Below are 17766 nucleotides of genomic sequence, written 5' to 3'. Positions count from 1 at the left end.
CACAGTTAATTTCCATTAAAATAATTGATGAAAATAGGACTTTTGGAAGAAAAGCCCACAACAAAACCACAACTTTTGGAAGCTGAAGCTATGTAGATGACTAGAAGAACTAGTGAGATACACTAGATATTTGTTCTGACCCTTCCTAATTTCGTAAGTAGGGGGACTTACTGTCTTTCTTTAAAAAACCCAACAACCTCCCCCCCAACCAAAAAGAAACCCAAACCCCATTGTATATTTGTTGATATCCAAATACAAATCATTAGTTATGCACCCGTATGCTGTCTTAGGACATTTTGATCATCCTGTTTCCAGAGCAGAGATACAAGCACTAACTGTACACACGGTGGTATCCAAAGAGGCTACGATTCTAACCTCAAAGGTGAAAGACAAACTGCACAAGTCACTGCCCTACAAAAGCTCTTAAGAAATGACCAGGTTGGTTATAAGTTATTGTGTGGAGCAATAAAAGCACAGGGAATACTGAAACTGAAGCAAGTGGAATGCTCGGCAAATTATTTGTATGGAGGTAATAATTTTAAACAGTCTACTTTAAAGTGGGTGCTGCCTGCTGTGTGTGTACTGGGATGGAAAACTAAGTCTTTAAAAATTCTGTTCTGAAAGGCATTCCTCTTTGTAAATCTCACCATCAAAAGGCCAGCTGGCATTTGCTGTTTCCATTATATTGAAGTGTAGCAAAGGAAAGTTTTAGGTCATGGTTTTTGATGGATTATTCATTGTTACCTGGAAGTGCTGGTGTAATATATGAGGTTATATTTCAGTCTAAGCAAAGCTGAAGGCTTCGTTTTTCACCTGGTGTATAATAGCTCCACTCCCCTTCTTTAAAAGGAAACACATTTAGTCGTGAAACTGTGTAACATAACTAGTGTTGCTACTTCATTAGGAAACCACAATAAATAAATAAATGCAGAGGGTCAACAAAATCTACATTAAAATCTTTATTGAGGGGTGCTAATGTCTTTGTTTGGACTATAATTTTGGACTGTGATCTCTTTGTGGTCCTGACAGGTTTGATATTCAGATTTTACAAGGAGAACACTGATTTGCAACTCAAGAAGTTTTAAAAATAGTACTCAATATGAATGCTAAGAACTATTTTTAAATAATAGAAATACCTTTTGAACCAACAAGTTATTACTAAATTCTGTGTAGTTTTACTTGCATAATCACAAAAATCTAGACTTGAGCTCCAGTAGAATTCTCCTTTTTCTCTGGATTTCTCTTTCCTTTTGCTCTCCCTGCCCTGCCATCGTACCTCAGATCAGTATCTGATCTTAGGTTCTCCATTTTATTTCTCTGCCTTTACCTTCATCTTTTTGCTCTGCCAGCTCTAGTCCCCACTGTGACCTCCAAGTTGAAATCTGCTCTGTACTTAAGGCCCTTTTCAGAACTGGTTCTAATTTATGTGAAATTAGTTGTTTCACCTGTGATTAACCCATTTAACTGGGAGGCTTATTTAGAACAATTAATGTCACCTGAGTAATAAACTCCCATGAAAGACTGGCATACAATCTCAGTGTTGAGGTAATGTGAAAAACATTGCTTAAAGATTTTGCAGATTGTGTTTTCTGTAGATTCTTCTTAAGATTACTGGTGTTGATCTTCTGCTCTGGGTGTTCTTTGTTGGATAAATGTGCTCTTTGTATCCCAACTTTAAAATTGTTTTCCTAAAATTTGTTATGTGGTTCATACAAGGGCTTCCTTTCCTGTCTTTTCTTTCTAAGATGAGATGCTGTTTCTTGTTATTTAGGTGATGCAGTGTATGGCTCTTGGAATGGCCCTAGCAGACATGTTGTAGAAGGGTGGCATCTCAGATACAATGCAGCAGAGCTGTCAGGAAATAACCAGTCACCATAAATAAAGGTCAGGCTGGATGAGGTTTTGTGCAACCTGGTCTAGTGGTAGGGTTCCCTGCTCATGGCAGGGGGGTTGGAACTCGGTGATCTTTAAGGTCCCTTCCAACCTTAATGATTCTGTGATTCTACGATTAATGTTACACAGTCCTGATTTACAGCTCTCTGTGGTCTGAAAAAAAACACACCTTGGTTTTGTAAGACTCGGACATTGCAAACTGTGCCTGTGTCTTTTTTAACATGGAGTCAGTGCAACTCAAAAATAACCTCCCTGGGATTAAACTGGTATTCAGAAGATAAGTCTGTTCCCTCCCGCAGCCAGTGGGAGTGGTTTCAGTGTGGTTAGCTGGGGGGTGCTCTGGACATGGGAAAACCCCAAGCCTCAGCCAGCTGGCCTTTCTTCTTTATCTCAACCTGAGGTCTTGGGCCAGTTAACTGAGAGACAGGAAAACCTATGCGAGACAGCAGAAGGCTTTAAAGAGGATGTTTTCAAGAACTATGTGTTTTATTGGAGTTGCAGATCTCCTTGGTCACTCAAAAAATAGTGTATTAGGGCTTAGGGGTTTTTTTGGAAGGAATGCAATCTTGGTTTGTACACCTAAAGTTATCCTGCATACCTCTGTCCTGGAGTGTAAATTCCTGTATGTATAACTCTGCCCTTCTAATCATTTGAGTTGCTGGTGTTTTTGTTAATATTGTAAACCATTTTGGTTTACAGAGAGACCCAAGTCTGAGAACTTAGCTGGGAGTTTTTGGTGTAGAGGACCACTCAAAGTTCAGTCACGTCAGAGGACAGCTAGAAAGGGCCTCCTGTAGTTTTCAGTTTTTCTTCTAGCAGTATGAATGGGCATATGAATGAAAAGTCACTGGAACCAAGGTTACAGTGTTGAGGAGAAATAGCTAAAAAAGACATGTTGAAATTTAGTTTAAAATGAAGAGATCTGAATGTTTGATTCAGCTTTCTAGAGAAGATTAACTTTCTGTCAACTCGCTTTCATATATTAACTTCATTATTGGTTATGCTGAAAATCTTTCCCCTAGTAGTTTACTGAATTTTGCAGTTTCTTCATGGCCTGGTTTTATTATGCATAATGAATTTTAGCCTCTAGCCTGGCAATGTAATAAGAGGATAGCAGTCAGAACCAGCGTAATGAATCATAGGCTGTGGTGAATATGCCAATTAATTGCATTGTGTGCTAATGTTTAAAAATATTTTCCTTTGCATCCTTATTGGTTTACCAGTTGTGGTTCTGGTAGCATAAATTATGGTACAAGCCTTTTATTATTTGAGGAAAGTGTCTGGTGCAGTTAAAGCTGAAATTATTTTTTAGTAGTTCTTTAGTAAAATGCATGTGTACAGCCTGATGTTATATTAACCTAATTATGGAGTGAGGAATGTAGAATTTTTTCCTTGAGTAATTATGTATCTTGTAGACTTTTTTGTTTGGCAAATCGGGCGTTACCAAAGAAATGATGAGGCTGTAAATTACAATTAGCAAACCATCCATCCATTGTCCTCCATCAGACCTTACAAATGAAGTTCAGTGCATATGTGCTCCTGCTTGAGACTCAAAAAAGATAAAATTATTACCTGGTAACACTGATTACTAGGGAGCAGTCAATTGTTTCTGTGAAATCAGTAACACTTCTCAGTCAGCACCACACCATCATACATCCAGTGTCTCTCTGAAGTGCTTTCCTGTTCTTTATTCATACTTAAGAGCCTCCTCTGGTATCACCCCCACAGCAAAATGTATTTCTAGATGACAGAAAGATAACCTCAAGGAACCGAATGGCCTGGTTTTTTTTCTGTCTGCTGTTTCCACTGACTTCAGTGGGATTTGGGCATACTTGGTGACCCGCATTTTGAAAGTACTGGTTTTAAGCAGACAAATTAATAGAAGGAATTACTCCTGCGGGGATCTGTTTTCTTCTGACACGATAAAACAAAACAGGGCATTGCTCTGCTAACCCTTAAAGAAATTTGAAATGTTGTAGTGAATGAAGATAGTATCATCTGTGACACTGAACTCTACCATAAACCAGCACAAATGCACCAGAACTTGTTCTACAGCTTTCACTGACTTTCATTTGAGTTCTTAGGTCCTTCAGAATTGTTTTGAGTAATTTTGTTAATTTGATTCTTAAAACGTTGTATCTAAAGATGTGGTAGATCTGGACTGAGGGGAAGACTCATATGCTAGGGATGAGTATCTATAAAGTGCATTTCTATTCATAAAATGCCGATTCTTTTAGATAGTATATTTCTCTTGTAGCTTAAAAATGCTGTTTTCTATTTAGTCTCAAATTTTAGCTTGTCATGTATTATTCGCAGTCAGCACTTTAGAGCATTTGTCAAAGTTTAAATCAGTGAGAGCTTGAAAGTTACTAAAATTATGTTTTGAATTACATTAATTCTAAATCAGACCTGAAATAATTTCAAAGTATTGTAAAGCCTTGACTTGACATCAGTGTTGGGGTGGAAGATTTCTGTGAGTACAGACTGTCAAGGCAGTTGAAGCTCTCGCTGAATTCCAAAGAGGGCAGTTGTTAAAATAAACATGATTGCAATTTCAGGTAGAATAAAAGAAGACCCAAACCAGTCTTATTTTTTCTGTTCACTAAATTATTTTTGCTCAGCTGATTCATGTCCTGCCATATTTTTCTTTTATGGAGTTTTGTATTTCCTCAGAAATAAAATTGCAGTATGAAATAAAACATCTATTTCAATATTTTGTGTGGCTTCACAACAGTTGAGACTCCACTCCTGCAGGGAGGGCAATATCTGTATATACTGGTATTTACAGTCTGTCTCAGGACTGAGTTTATTATGCTTTTGTGCTAGAAAATTCTCTTACATCACACAAAAATGAAAACAAGTTTGTCTTGTGCATACAAGTTTTTAAAATGTTCATAGGCTTTCATAACAGTCTGCTAATTCCAGGCTCTGATTATTCCACTAATCAATTAATCAGAAGGCTTTTTGTGTTCAAAATAAAATCCATTGAGTATTTGTAACCTTGATACTACAGTTTCTAGCCACTGATAAAGCTCACTAATAAATTCAAGCCAAAGTGTTTTTTTTTTTAAATTTCTGATTGGATAAAATACATACAATTATTTAAATAAATGGTTCAGTTTTACACCTACTGTTTGATGCAATTTTAAAGAAAACCCATTGTTCACATACTAACTCCCCAGCTGTCTCCAAGTGACTACTGTAGGTGTCGGTCAAAGTTAATTAGCAGTATTGCATTGCAAAGCCTATGGACTCATTATTTTTTTAATTTAGGTCATAAGCTTCAGCAGCATCAGTGTATTACTCAGCTGGGTAATCTCAACTGCATTATATCATGTGCTTTGAAAAGTATGAGTGAGTGGAAGATTGTGGCACATTCCTTTTGTCAGTGAACAAAAGTCTCTGTGCTGGTTTCCCTCCCAGGGACACTCCTTGGTGAGCAGAAGTGGGCCCAGACGCCTCTGAAGAGAAGGTGTTAGACCAAACAGCCTTTCAGAGTGATGTCCCCTTCTGTCCCCTTGGTGCTTTGCCATAAGCACTTGCTGTCCCAGGAAGAGTTCACATCTCCCTGGTAACCACAGAGTGACAGGCACCATAAGAATGGTAGATCAGAGTGGCACTTCTTCCCCCAAACCAAGGGTACTGCATTGAAAAGCTTAAAAACAGCCACAATAGCTGTTGTAATTTCATTATCTTAGTCATATCTGAGGAGTTTCTAGGTCGTTCTGCCTGTGGGCAGCATTCAGGTGTTCATTTGTGTGAATAGTGTTTTCAGCTTTGATTTTCTGTCTTTAGTGTTCAGCTTGTAAGTGAACTGGAGGGTGGATGTTCAGAAAAGTCCCTTTGCTCCTGTGACTACAGAAGCTGCAGAGGAACTTGTTGCACGTTAGTACTTTCTATTTGATCCCAGGTACTAGCAGCCTTCCAGTAATCCAAAGGCCAGTACTGGTTACTGATGTTTTAATGAGAGTTTCAGAGCTCACATGTAAATCCATAGTTTCTACAGCCTTGGTGCCACAACAAATACTCAGATGTTAAATATAAAAATGTTAGATCTACAGATCTACACTAAGAGTTCCATATACTGTATATTAGTGATATTTGATACCCAACTATACTCATGGTCATTAATTTACAGGCATATTTTCTGTGACAATGATACACAGTTTTTTTCATTTCTCAATAAAAAGACAGGAAGAGAACATGCTTTGTGGAGAATGTTGATTCTGTAAGATAAGAAGATAAAAGATAAAAACTTGTGCAGAGAGCAAGAAGTAGCCTAGAAAAACAATCTTAGTCTGTATACGTAGAATAAGTGGATTTGCTCTATGTTGTATTTTAATTGCAACTAAACTTCAACACTGGTAATTACATTCTGGGTGTCAAATTCCCACCTGCAACTTAAAGGAACTTCAATCATTTTCACTTCCCACCTTTCACAGTCAGATGTTCTTGCTCAATTTACTGTGTTTAGCTCTAGATGTGGTTTCACTGTATTTATTCACAAAAGTGATTGGCTTTGATAATGGACATTTCTGATATATCTTTTTTGATAGAAGAGCAGAGAGAGTCATTCCAGTCTTTTAAATTAAACGTTTTTGGTCATGGAGCAAGCCTAGGGTAGATAGGTCTTAATGAAGAAACAGGTATTTCTTGTGTTCCCCTTGGTGTATAATGTACAGGATTTACACCCTATATATTGCTGCACTGAATATTGCCTAAAAATTATTATCTATGAATCTGATGGAAGAATAATTAAATTTTCTGGAATAGGAATTTTTCATGAGTACAGCTGCAATGAAGATACACACTTGTTTGCTCTGAGAAAGCTGAAATGTGCTTGTAAAAAGTGAATAAAAATGCTAAGACACAGATATGCAGTATGCACTTGAAATGGCTACCTGTCTGATGTTGGGCAACCTCTGGCAGTTGAGGTGATGGTTAACTGAATGCAGTTCACCTGACAGGCATGGTTTGTTTGTGCAATTAGTTGAAATTCAGAGCTGGAATATTCATTCAGTGTCTTCATGTTTTTTGTTTAGTTTTGTTTCTATTTGGTAAGCCTAGACCCCTCCAAAGTGCAGGTTTTTGTGCAGCCTGCATAATTTAACTACATCAGATAATTAAAATTGTATTTATGTATTAAGATAGATTTTTTTTTTTTTCTGACCCTCCAGCAGTTATTTCTGATCTATGGTTTGTGTATCGTTGACTTGTACTTTTCATTATTTCTGCACTGTCTGCTCCAGCTGTTTTCCTTATGACTGGAAAGAAGCATGTATCATATTTCTAGATGTGACCTTAAAGTTGGCTAGTTACTTATTCTTTTAGCTTTACACTTCACCTGAAAGTCTAACACTTTAGTTAAGTTGCACTAAAAGTGCATACTTTTCCAAAGAAAGTTACTTCTATGTCCATGCATTTTAATATGGCAATTCTGTATTTTGCTTTGCAATAATCCTAAGATGATTGGATTTTTTTTTTTTACAATTCAAGGCCTTTAAGACATTATTAATAATGCTAAATGCGTACAGTTTCATTTCACAAGGTGTGGTAGGTTAAGAATTATATTTAACTGTGAAACTTCCTAAAGCTGGCAGGTGGCACCCAGATGAGCAGTGCAGATACAATCTGCAAATGACAAACTGCATGAGTAAGAACTTGAGACTTGGCAGTGGGGATGGGTCAATTGTGGGATGTACGGGATCATCTTTAGGCAGGAAGAGAAGTGTAGACATGAAATTAACATATTTTTTTGCTTTGAGTGATGAAACACCTTGGATTTAGCCTTGCTGTTCCCACAGTAACTGCATGGTGCTGAGTCCTCCATGTTCATATGATCCCCTTTTAATAAAATCACATACTCTGCAGTAGCCAGACTCAAAAGCTGCTTATGCTGTAGGAATAACAGCAGGCACCAAACAGGTCTGTCTCATACACAGAAACAGGGGTCGGGTGTCCCCAGTGGCAGAATGATCAGAATGTCAATTTTAGGTTTAAATCCTGCAGCTCTGCTTGCTAGGAGGTATCTGTGAATGTGGTAATATGTATGGGCTTTCTTAAACAGTGGTGTTTGCTGTCTACTGCAGAAATACCGTATTTGAAGGCATGAGGTATAAAAACACAATAAAGAGGCTTAACAGTATGGATCTCCTCTAGCCTTTAAGCTGCATCTATCCTAAATATCTTGCCCTTGCTCAGAGGCAGCCCACATGGCAGCTCCAGCCTGTTTCTCAGCCACAGTCAGCCCTGTAGATTATTGATCACCTTTCAGTTTATTTATCCACATTCTACCCGGCCAGTATCTTTCCAGCTCTAGGGTAATAAACCTTGGCAAAAGTGTGTTCTATTTACTTGGTAGTAGCATGGCTTTGACATTAACACTTAGGTTTTGTGAGCTGCTTTGAAGTTCCTTCCCCTAGCTATTTTATTGCATAGAGTTTGTATCAGTTCTCTCCTAGATCAGCTTTGGCTCTGGTTCCTCCTGACTCTAGGACAAGAAGGCTTTGATATAAAGTTGAAAATGGAGGATGAGTTGCAAATAGATTATTTGATGAAAGCATCTCCCAGTTTGTCTCTAGGGGACCTTAGCACAGTGAGCAGTTCCATAGCAGTGACAGGAAAAAAAAAAATAAAAAAAAATCACTGAATTCAAAGGGACAAGAATGTTGTTCAGTCTGTGCAATTGAAAGAAGGGTGGTGTTCTAGACAATTAACTGTATGACAGTTACAAGTAAACTGTAGTAAATAATGATATTCAGTGTATGGGTTTCTCTTTTCCAGAGCACCAGCTCAGTAACTGTACCAGAAACACTGTTGTTTGTTTCAACTCTTGATGGGAGTTTGCATGCTGTCAGCAAGAGGACGGGAGCAATCAAGTGGACTTTAAAAGAAGGTGAGCAGGAGGTGTCCTGATGGCCTCTTTTCAGGAACAGTAGTAACAGACAATTGTTAATTTAAACTGCTGTAGGGCCTGTTAAATTCTTTCTTTCCTTCCTTATTTTGGCTCTTGCTCCAGAATTAAGCTGTAGTGTTTCTGGAGTTTTGTTCATCTTATAAGCTATCATAGAGCAGCAAAGATGTCAAATGAGTATGTCAGCTGGTGGAACTGGTGCAAAGGTTTTGCATGATTCTAGCTTTCGGTTACCCTACATTCTTTGATGCAGTGGATGTTGTGGAAACCTTGGGTCATTTTTCTATAATAGATGTTTAGGAACAGCACTGATTTTGAGTAAGAAACCTGCACTTATGTAAAGAAAGCTAACATTGCTCAGTGACTGGAAGTGATGTTGTAATTTTAATTACTGACCAGAGAGACTCTTCCTGTCTTCATTAAAAATTCAGTATTTAATACAGATCTGTTTTAGTGGAACTCTGATTATGTGTGGAAGAAGTGGTAGTAGCACTTTCTCTTTGTTTCAGGAAAGAAATGAGAAAGCAGGTCAAATGGAAAGGAGGCACAGTGATTGCATCATTCTGTCCTCTATTTTTAAACCTGATCTCAGTTTAGTGGGTGAGCTGAAATGCTAGGAAACGGATTGTGCATATCTGATGTCTGCAGTACAAACCAGTTATTCTTATTTGTGAAACCATTAATATTTGAATGCAAATCTGCCAGACAAAAAGTTAACTTCATAAGTGAGCAAAGAATGCTTTTGTAGCTCCTCTTGCAGTAAAAAGGGGTAAGTATTTTCTTCAGGGATTTTGGTAATCAGTGTGATTACATTTTCTCCTATATCTCCTCTTTAAATTGAGACCTCTCCTTTCCCTGAATGGGCTGAATAAAAATAAGTTATCAGCCTCCTCCTTTCTTGTTGCTGTAGGCTCCTGTGGTGTTAAGAAAAGCTTAATAGTCTTTCCTGGTCATTCACCTGACATGAACATAACGAGTTAGTGCCATCCTAGAAGGGTCTCATAGCTGGCATTTGTTTGCAGTCATATTTAGTAAGCAGCAGGAGTCTTTTTGAGGAAGGAGTGAGGGCACTTTGGTAATTAAAAGGATCAAAGGATCCTGGTCAGAGTGTATTTCTCAAGGAGCTTCCCTTATTTAAAAAAAATGCTGCAAAACCACTCTTGGTACAGTGGAACTGCCAGGCTGGATAATCTAGTTTTATAGGACTTTCTTACTGTCACTAATTGTGTTATTTAGCATCTTTTGCAAAGTATTTATTGCCCTTAGTTTATTTCTGTGGAATAGAAGAACACACAAGGGTCAATTAAAAAAAAATAAAATGGTGGTTTACATTGTTATAAGGTGCTTCATGAGTTAACTTAAAGTGTACATGGAACCAGGGCCTGTACGTATAAATTGGCAAATTAATTTGTAATTGGAGGGGTTTTATTTCTTGTCACAAAACGGTGTTTATTGGTGGTCTCCCTGTGGGTGGGAAGCCCAACAAGGATGCAGCAGTTCTGGAAACTAATGACCCATGAAACTCCTTACCATCTTGCTGTGCTAAATCCCTGGAGAGACCTAATAGTGCAGAATTCAGTATCAATGTTAGTGTGTAAGCACAGTAGTTGGGTGCACTCTCTCACTTCTGTTGTTATAGAGTATTACCCAGTGGGAAGCTGCTTGTGTAGCAAGCAGTGTTCTTGCAGCTGCCATTTCACCCTGACCACCAGACAATGTGCCATGTGTTGTAGTTCCTGTGCTTTGAGAAGTTGTGGCGGTCACCTGAAATGCTGCAGAGGCATTTATTAGGAAGAGAAGGTTTTATTACTGCACTTAAGCAGCAAGATCTTTAACAAAGGGTAATTCATACGCATTTTATTTTCATTGGGGAAAAAAAACAAGGCAGTGTTCATTATCAGGCAGTGCTTAAACAAACATGAAAATCTTGCCCTGTGTGGTTTGTTTTAATTTACCGCTGAAGTTTATCTTGGGTATGCAGAATAAATGAGCCAGTGGTTATCACCACAGTAATATGTTTGGGTTTCCTGCCTTCGTGTAGTGCTGGCCAGAAGGGCAGTCTGAATACTTGTTTCTCCTTAGTCTTATGAGGCCTTATGCTTATGAGTACTGAATACTTGTGAATACTGAACCCTTATGCTCTAGAGACTTAATTAGGCTCTTAGTGCCATCTCTGGTCAATAAAGGAGCTGACCATTCTATGTGACAGTGGGATAAACTCCCATCTTTTCTGCACTTCCTGCTAGCAAGATACTTGGGGTTGTCAAAACAAAATGACTGTAGAACAGTACTCTCTTCAGCAATTTCCAGAGGGTAGTTTGGTAGGATCTCTAACCTCATTTGGTGTCATTGCAACAGCAGGTGAGGATGACAAGATGTTAAATTGGCCCGTTAGCCCAAATCTCATAGTGGGGCCTGAGGTCAGGAAACCGTTTTTTCCAGCTCATTCCAGTGGGGCTGTGAGTTACTCATGCACTGTTTCAGAATCTCCCACTTCTTCTTTTCAGTCATTGTTTTGTATGTTCTATCTAAGGGCACATTGCAGTCACAAAAATCTGCAGCTCCATCCTGTGCATTAAAAAAGACTTGGTTTTTTGTCAAGGGGCAAATTTTATCTTATCATGTGTCTGTGAAATATGGAGCTAAGGCATTATATTTAGCATTATGGTTGTAGTTTCAAAAATTATATATGACTTTTTTCCACATATGTATGCAAAATATCGGTTAGAATTGTTTCAGAATAAACTTCTGCCCACTCAGAAGCAAGTGATACAGGCAGAAATATTTTCTGGCCCTCATGCAACCAGAACTGTACTGGGATATCTGCCTGCTGCCAGGTCAGAAAGTTAATTTCAGGGAAGCATAACTGAGCCAAATAATTACTAAATTACTGGACAGTCATTGTGTTAACAGGTTTCTAATAACTGCTATACTTGTGAATAAACTCTTAAGAGTTCTAGAATAGATCTTTATAATCTAGGATCAATGTCCTTTCACTTCTCTTTCTCTTGTCACAGTTATTTTACAAATCTTTTTATCAACCTTTCAGTTCTTACAGGATAACATTTTTGAAGTCCTGCAATGACAAGGAGAGGTGTCAGCAGTCTTTTTAATATTGACAGGGCAGTGTCCTGCTTCTTAGCACATCCTCACCCCCATATACCCCCGAGCTGGTTTTATATCTTTGTTTTCTTACTCTAGAAAGTGAAAAGCTTTTGGACAGGGTTGTACCAAAAGATTCATGTAGGGCATTGCAGGAAGCTGGCTTTTACTCTGCCACAGGGCTTGGAAGCTTAAGGGAGAGGCCAATGTATTTATATCACAGTTTTATCACATTTTCTCTCTAAAGTTTTTGTTTCAATACACAATACTTACTGCTTTGTTCAGTGGTTATCACTGTTGTTGGCACTGAAACAGATCAGGCCTATTAGAATGACTTACCCAATTACAGGGAATTGCAGTTCAGGGAAGTTTTGAAAGCAGGATTACATGATTCCAGGCTCAGCATGTTAAGACTTGGGTGCTGAGCTGTTGAGGAGGAGACAAGGCCTCAGTTCTCTGACTTTTGCAAGAACTTTTTCCGTTTGACCCACTGTGGAGCAAAAGGTGGCTTCAGTTGTAAGACAACTAATTCTGTTACTGATCTGTATTCAAGCATATGAAAACTATTTTAGCACCTGACAGCAATAAATTAAACTCAAGATTCTCTTTTTATCTCAGAGTGAGTTCTTATTTCAAAACAAACTTTGAAATGAAGTTGGAATATGTCCTAAACCACATGAAAGTGAATGTGCAGAGTTCATTGTCTGTCTTCAAAGTATCTTCACAAAGCTACAACTTAGTTTAAGATCATGAAAGTGTTAGAGAACGAGAAAATTTACATCATGCCAGTGGCTAAAAATACAGAGAGATGGCTCTCCACAGTCTGTCTTTCCAGTTGGGTGGTGCTTGTAGGGAAAGGAGAATTCCTTTCAATTCAGAAAACTCCTCTGTTCCTCATTGTGAATAGTCTTGTGTGGAAACAAATCAGATATTGGTACTAAATACTTTCTAACTGTTCATTACAACACTTGAATGTTGCAGGAAGCCATCAGAATTAATCAATGTTTTGGTTCATGTGCCAGTAAGTACTAAAAAAAAATCCTGCTGCTTTGTAATAACATCTTAATCTGTTCCATCTACCTCTTTCTTATCATTGTTAGTAAATAAGATTTCAGTGACTGAGAAAACAAGAAGGTTTTTTTTTTTCCACTTCTGATGAAGCACTGTTCTTGATATAGAAAATATGATACAAAAGAAAAGTTCCAGGACTTCCTCAGAAACATGATGTGTCTGTACAGCATAGCCTGAACAGCTGGGAACTTGTCATTAGGCTTTTATTCATGTCTTCTGATAGGCAAGAGTGAGAGTGCTTCAAAAAAACTCACTATAGAAGTTGAATGCACTTCCATGGGATTTCTGGCTTTGTTTACTAAAGTGTAGGGTACATTTGTTGATGAGATTGTAGTAAGTGACATTTTCCCAAGAGCTTTCACAAATACAAGCTTGGGAGTAAAAGCTTAATGCCAGTGAATATTGCATTCTGTATATATGTGTTATTTCGTGGTCAGTAAAGTCATGCAACCATTTCTTAGACCTATGAGGTAGTTGTAGCCGAAAGTTTTTTGTAAAAGGAGATTGCCCTGTCTTAGAAAATTAAGTGAAATCAAGTTATTAGTCCACAAATACTGTGCTCTATTATTGTTATTCACTGTATTTTGGGGGCAGAGAGGGAGCTATAGGAAGGCATTAGTAACCAGACTGTCCTGCAGATGTCATGGACAAACCAGGATCAGTTGCTAGAAAACATAATCTGTCTTTTGAAGTTTCCTGTCATTGTTCAGGTTTTCCTGAGAATTCTTTGAAAAAAACCCTTGAAATACTAATATGTTTGAGGAAATGGCATTCTGTCCTGTCCTGCTGTAGTGTGTGTTATGTCAGGAACAATGCAGTTGGATATAGTACTAGTTATATACTGTGGTGTCATATAACAACTTCACACCTCCATTTGATTCAGAGAATAAGCAGTCCTTTTACTAAAATTAAATTTAAAAGTTCGTTAATACAATTTGGACAATAAAGTATTTTCTTATGCTTTGCTTAGGCTGACTAGAAAGCAATTTTAAGGAGAATCTGCATTACTCAAACATATCTATGCAGTCAACCACTTAAAAAACAAGTTGTGCAGCTTTCTTATCAGTTTGAGGTGGAGATGTTTGTAGATAGGGCAAAGTTCATCAAGCACTGTTGGTGAAGACTGCTGTTGCTATTTATTTTTTACCAAGAGAGAATGTAATCAGTTCATCAAGAGACTTGTCAGGTTTATTTGGCTTTAAACCTTACTTCAGCTGAGGCAGGTGCCATTTTCTGCTGATTTATGATACTGTTTATGATTTATGATACTGTTTCCTTCACAAAGCTGTGAGAGTTTCCCTTCCTGTGAAGCATTTATGATTATAAAGCTCTATTTAGGCTGTGGTCTCTAATGTTGCATTAGGTGTCATAAAGGATACTTGATACTTATGGAATACTTGAAGCAAACACTGAAAAGTAATTTGCATATAATCAACTCTAAGTTTAAAGCAGGGCAGTCCCTCCCAGAATATCCTGAAACCAGTTTCTTCACACAAGGGATAGAAATTAGTTGCTCGATGACTTAGTTAATGGAATAAAGGTCTGACTAAGCAGTGTGGTCTGTAGAGACAGATACATAATGATGAATCACTTAGCTCCTTTGTTTGAATCTTCATTATTCTTAGAGCCTTTTGATGTCTGCTTGGATTCATGATAGAACGTGGAGCTCTGCACTTAGTTGGCATTCCCATCTTACATCAGTGAACAGGGCTAATGGTGATAGTTCATCACTGAGAGAAAAATTACCTCAGACAAGAGCTCTTGCTCTCCATCTTCTCTGACTCCAGGTCAGTGCCTAGGGCTGGTCAGAGCATGGGCTAAATCACCTCAGCAGCTCTGCTGCCTCGTGTGTGTTGCCACGGGTGGGCTGGGTCTGAGCCCCCTGGTGGGACCCTCCAGAGCCCACAAAGCTCTGCTGGGTCCCTGCGTCAGAGGGATTTTTGACGGTGACTGTGTTCAGCTGCTTTGCTGCTGGGATCTGTTCAGGTGGGGGGGGCTCTTATTTAATCTTTTATATAGAAACAAAGGGACATGCTCCTAGGCTGTTCTCACCAAACCCAACATATTGCAACATATTGCAGAGTTGTAGAGACTTTGTAAGACCTGTGTAATGAGCCCTGAATTTCTAGTTATTATCTTGCTTAGCTCTGCAAATATCACAGTGCACTCAAGCTGTCCAGAATCTATGACAGATTATCAGTAAAAATCTTGGTTTTGTTCATATTTCCTTCCTATTGCATCATGATGTTTGTATGGAGACAGAACAGTTGAAAAAACAGTATTTATTTGCTTTCTCATCTTTCATCTCCTTACTCAGGCTTATTCTAGTGTAACAATTTGATTTCCTCTGCAGAAATGAGGACACCTTGCATCCTCTTCTGAGTCACTTTCTGCCAATATACCCATAAATAAGAACACCTGTTTGTCTTGGAAGTTGTCTTGGAAATGTCATACAAATCTGGGAACTTTTGTGGCTTTGGCATCAGGATTGAAAATCTTGTGATTCCAGATTTTTTGAGGCCTCAGTAATTTTGAGATCACATCACCTTACTTTAAAACCAAAGTACTGTTCTTAATTTACCTTTTCATACATAAGGATTTAGATTTAGGGTTGTAAGTTTTTATTTTGCATCTTCTTTTTGCTGGTGAAAACTAAACTGTGATTCTAGTCACTCAACATATCACCTAGTGTGAGATTTAATTTTTATGCAATGTGTATTCTTGGATTAATTTTAGTGGGGAGATTATTTAAGTAAAAAATTCAGGTTTGAGGTAATTTTGCATGGCCCTTGTCAGACTTCTGTTTTTTCTTTTCAGTGATGTGCTGACCACGGAGGTTTTACCTTGGAATAGGAAGTGGAACTAAGTTTTTCCTGCCTTGAGTCAGAGTCTTGCTCTGAAGTCACTGGCCGGCTTCCCCTTCATTGTAGCTGGTGTAGCACTAGACTTTTAGTTTGCATGTTGCATTTTAAATTGCATGTTGAGTTCACTAGAAAGCACGTGCTCACCTGCCTGAAATACAAAGTTGTGAAAGTTCATAAAATACAGATTAAAAAATATCAAGGCACCTACTTTTGTACTCGTTCTCACAGTCTGCACACTGCCAGTAGCTGCAGCTTGTTTTTAAGTAAAAGTGGTTGTAGAAACACTTGCAGCAGCTGCTGCAAGTTATGGTCAGCTGCCCCTGGGCAGCCAGTGCCCCCAGATCACAGACACATCTTGGGAGCAAGAGTTTTTATTTCCGTGTACAGAGGCAGTTCTACCAGACTGTCTGCCCTGACCAAGTGATGAACAAGGAGAAAGCTCAAGGTGCAATAGGGTGCTGCTGTATTCTCTTGAGTCTCCTCCCAGGGTTGGCTGGGGAGTTAGCATGGGTAAAACTTGAGCAAAGAATTTCAGACTTCTCAGGTACTTTGTACTTTGCCATCCTACAAATCTTCACCAAACAGGAGATTGTTGAGGCTATTGAGGTGACCCCGTTCAAACTCCATGCATCAGCCTTGGAAAAAGGAGCAAGTGTTGAAGGCCTGACTTAATCCTGTATCCAGTGAGGTAAAGGAATTGAACTGCCAGTATTATGACTTCTTTTTCTGCTTCTGCAGATCCTGTGCTCCAGGTGCCAATTCACGTGGAAGAGTAAGTCTGTTTCCTTTTATCTCATTTACTGCTTGTTCAATTTCACTGACATCTGGAAATTGGGATTAATGCGAACCAAAACTATTTGTGTTAGGAGAAGCTGCATACCTTGTGTAAGTCAGTTTGAGGTGGTTTAGAGAGCAGATACAGAAAGTATATCATTAGCTATGTATAATTATTTGTAGCACTAAGGAAAAAATGTCCTGTTTCAGAGTGTTCTCTCAAGCTGTTGCTCAGGTTTAGAGATCAAACGTGCTGACTGTGCCAGGATCTTAACTGAGCAGCTTTGGAAAGGACAGGAACAGCTAGGGAGGGGGCTCTGGGTTTTGTACTACTCATTCTCTTCAAACAAAAGACTAAAAATAGTGAAGGGTAGGAAACCCCAGCCACCACGGCCAGAATCTTCAAATAAAACCCTGTTACTTCAGAGCTGTTCCCCCAGCACAGCAATCTCACATTTAACTAGAAAATTTGGGGCTTTAACTTTTATGTCTCTGAAGTCAGTGGTAACATCCTTTCTTTTTTGTGGTTTGTTTTTGATGTTGGGGTTTTTGTGGGGTTTTTTTGCAGCTAGGATGGGGGGTGCCTTTACCTCTCAAATTTACTTAGTTCTGGCAACTTTTTTATGGTTTCTTGCCTTCCTTATGCTCTCTGTTTTTGTGTATTTGGTATGTTTATAATTCTCTAGCACTTTCAAAGGATAGAGATGATGTTAAAAACTCCTGAGCCAAGTGGTTGCCTGCCACATTTGGATCTTTTAATTTTCAAATGTATTACTAATCTTATGTTATACTAATTCTGAATCCTCTTTATATTGTTTTTCATTTTCACAGTTAATAAATGAAACTTAAAAAAATTGATAATACAAAGTAAAAAATTTAACGTCAGATGAACTTATCTGTAAAGTCAGGACTGATCAGAGTCAGTCCCTGTTCTCTGAGAAGCACAGTAGATTTTTGATCATTTATAATTGCTGCTTTCATCCTAGGCCAGCATTTCTTCCAGACCCAAATGATGGCAGTTTGTATACGCTGGGTGGCAAGAACAGTGAAGGCTTGACCGTAAGGATATTTTTAAAATTCTCTCCTCTAAAAATAAAAAAAAGGTGCCCTAATCAGACTGACACCAGGGATAAGTCCCCACAAAAACTT

General features: G+C 38.4%; 1 protein-coding gene across 3 annotated transcripts in view; it reads left to right on the top strand.

Annotated features, from left to right (window-relative positions):
• ERN1 (endoplasmic reticulum to nucleus signaling 1) overlaps positions 1–17766 on the top strand; it is a 33680-nt gene that overhangs the window by 2079 nt on the left and 13835 nt on the right. For all 3 annotated transcript variants that reach the window (XM_051635024.1, XM_051635023.1, XM_051635021.1), the window contains exons 2-4: positions 8677–8788; positions 16582–16615; positions 17604–17676. Coding sequence is in view for 2 of the 3 variants with exons in the window: in XM_051635023.1 (XP_051490983.1) it covers positions 8677–8788; positions 16582–16615; positions 17604–17676 (219 nt within the window). In the remaining variant the exon portion in view is untranslated. The remainder of the gene's footprint in view (positions 1–8676; positions 8789–16581; positions 16616–17603; positions 17677–17766) is intronic.

This window comes from Apus apus, chromosome 17 (genome assembly GCF_020740795.1).
Source record: "Apus apus isolate bApuApu2 chromosome 17, bApuApu2.pri.cur, whole genome shotgun sequence".
In the NCBI taxonomy this organism is placed as follows: domain Eukaryota; kingdom Metazoa; phylum Chordata; class Aves; order Apodiformes; family Apodidae; genus Apus; species Apus apus.
This window is presented reverse-complemented; position numbering and strand designations above follow the sequence as displayed.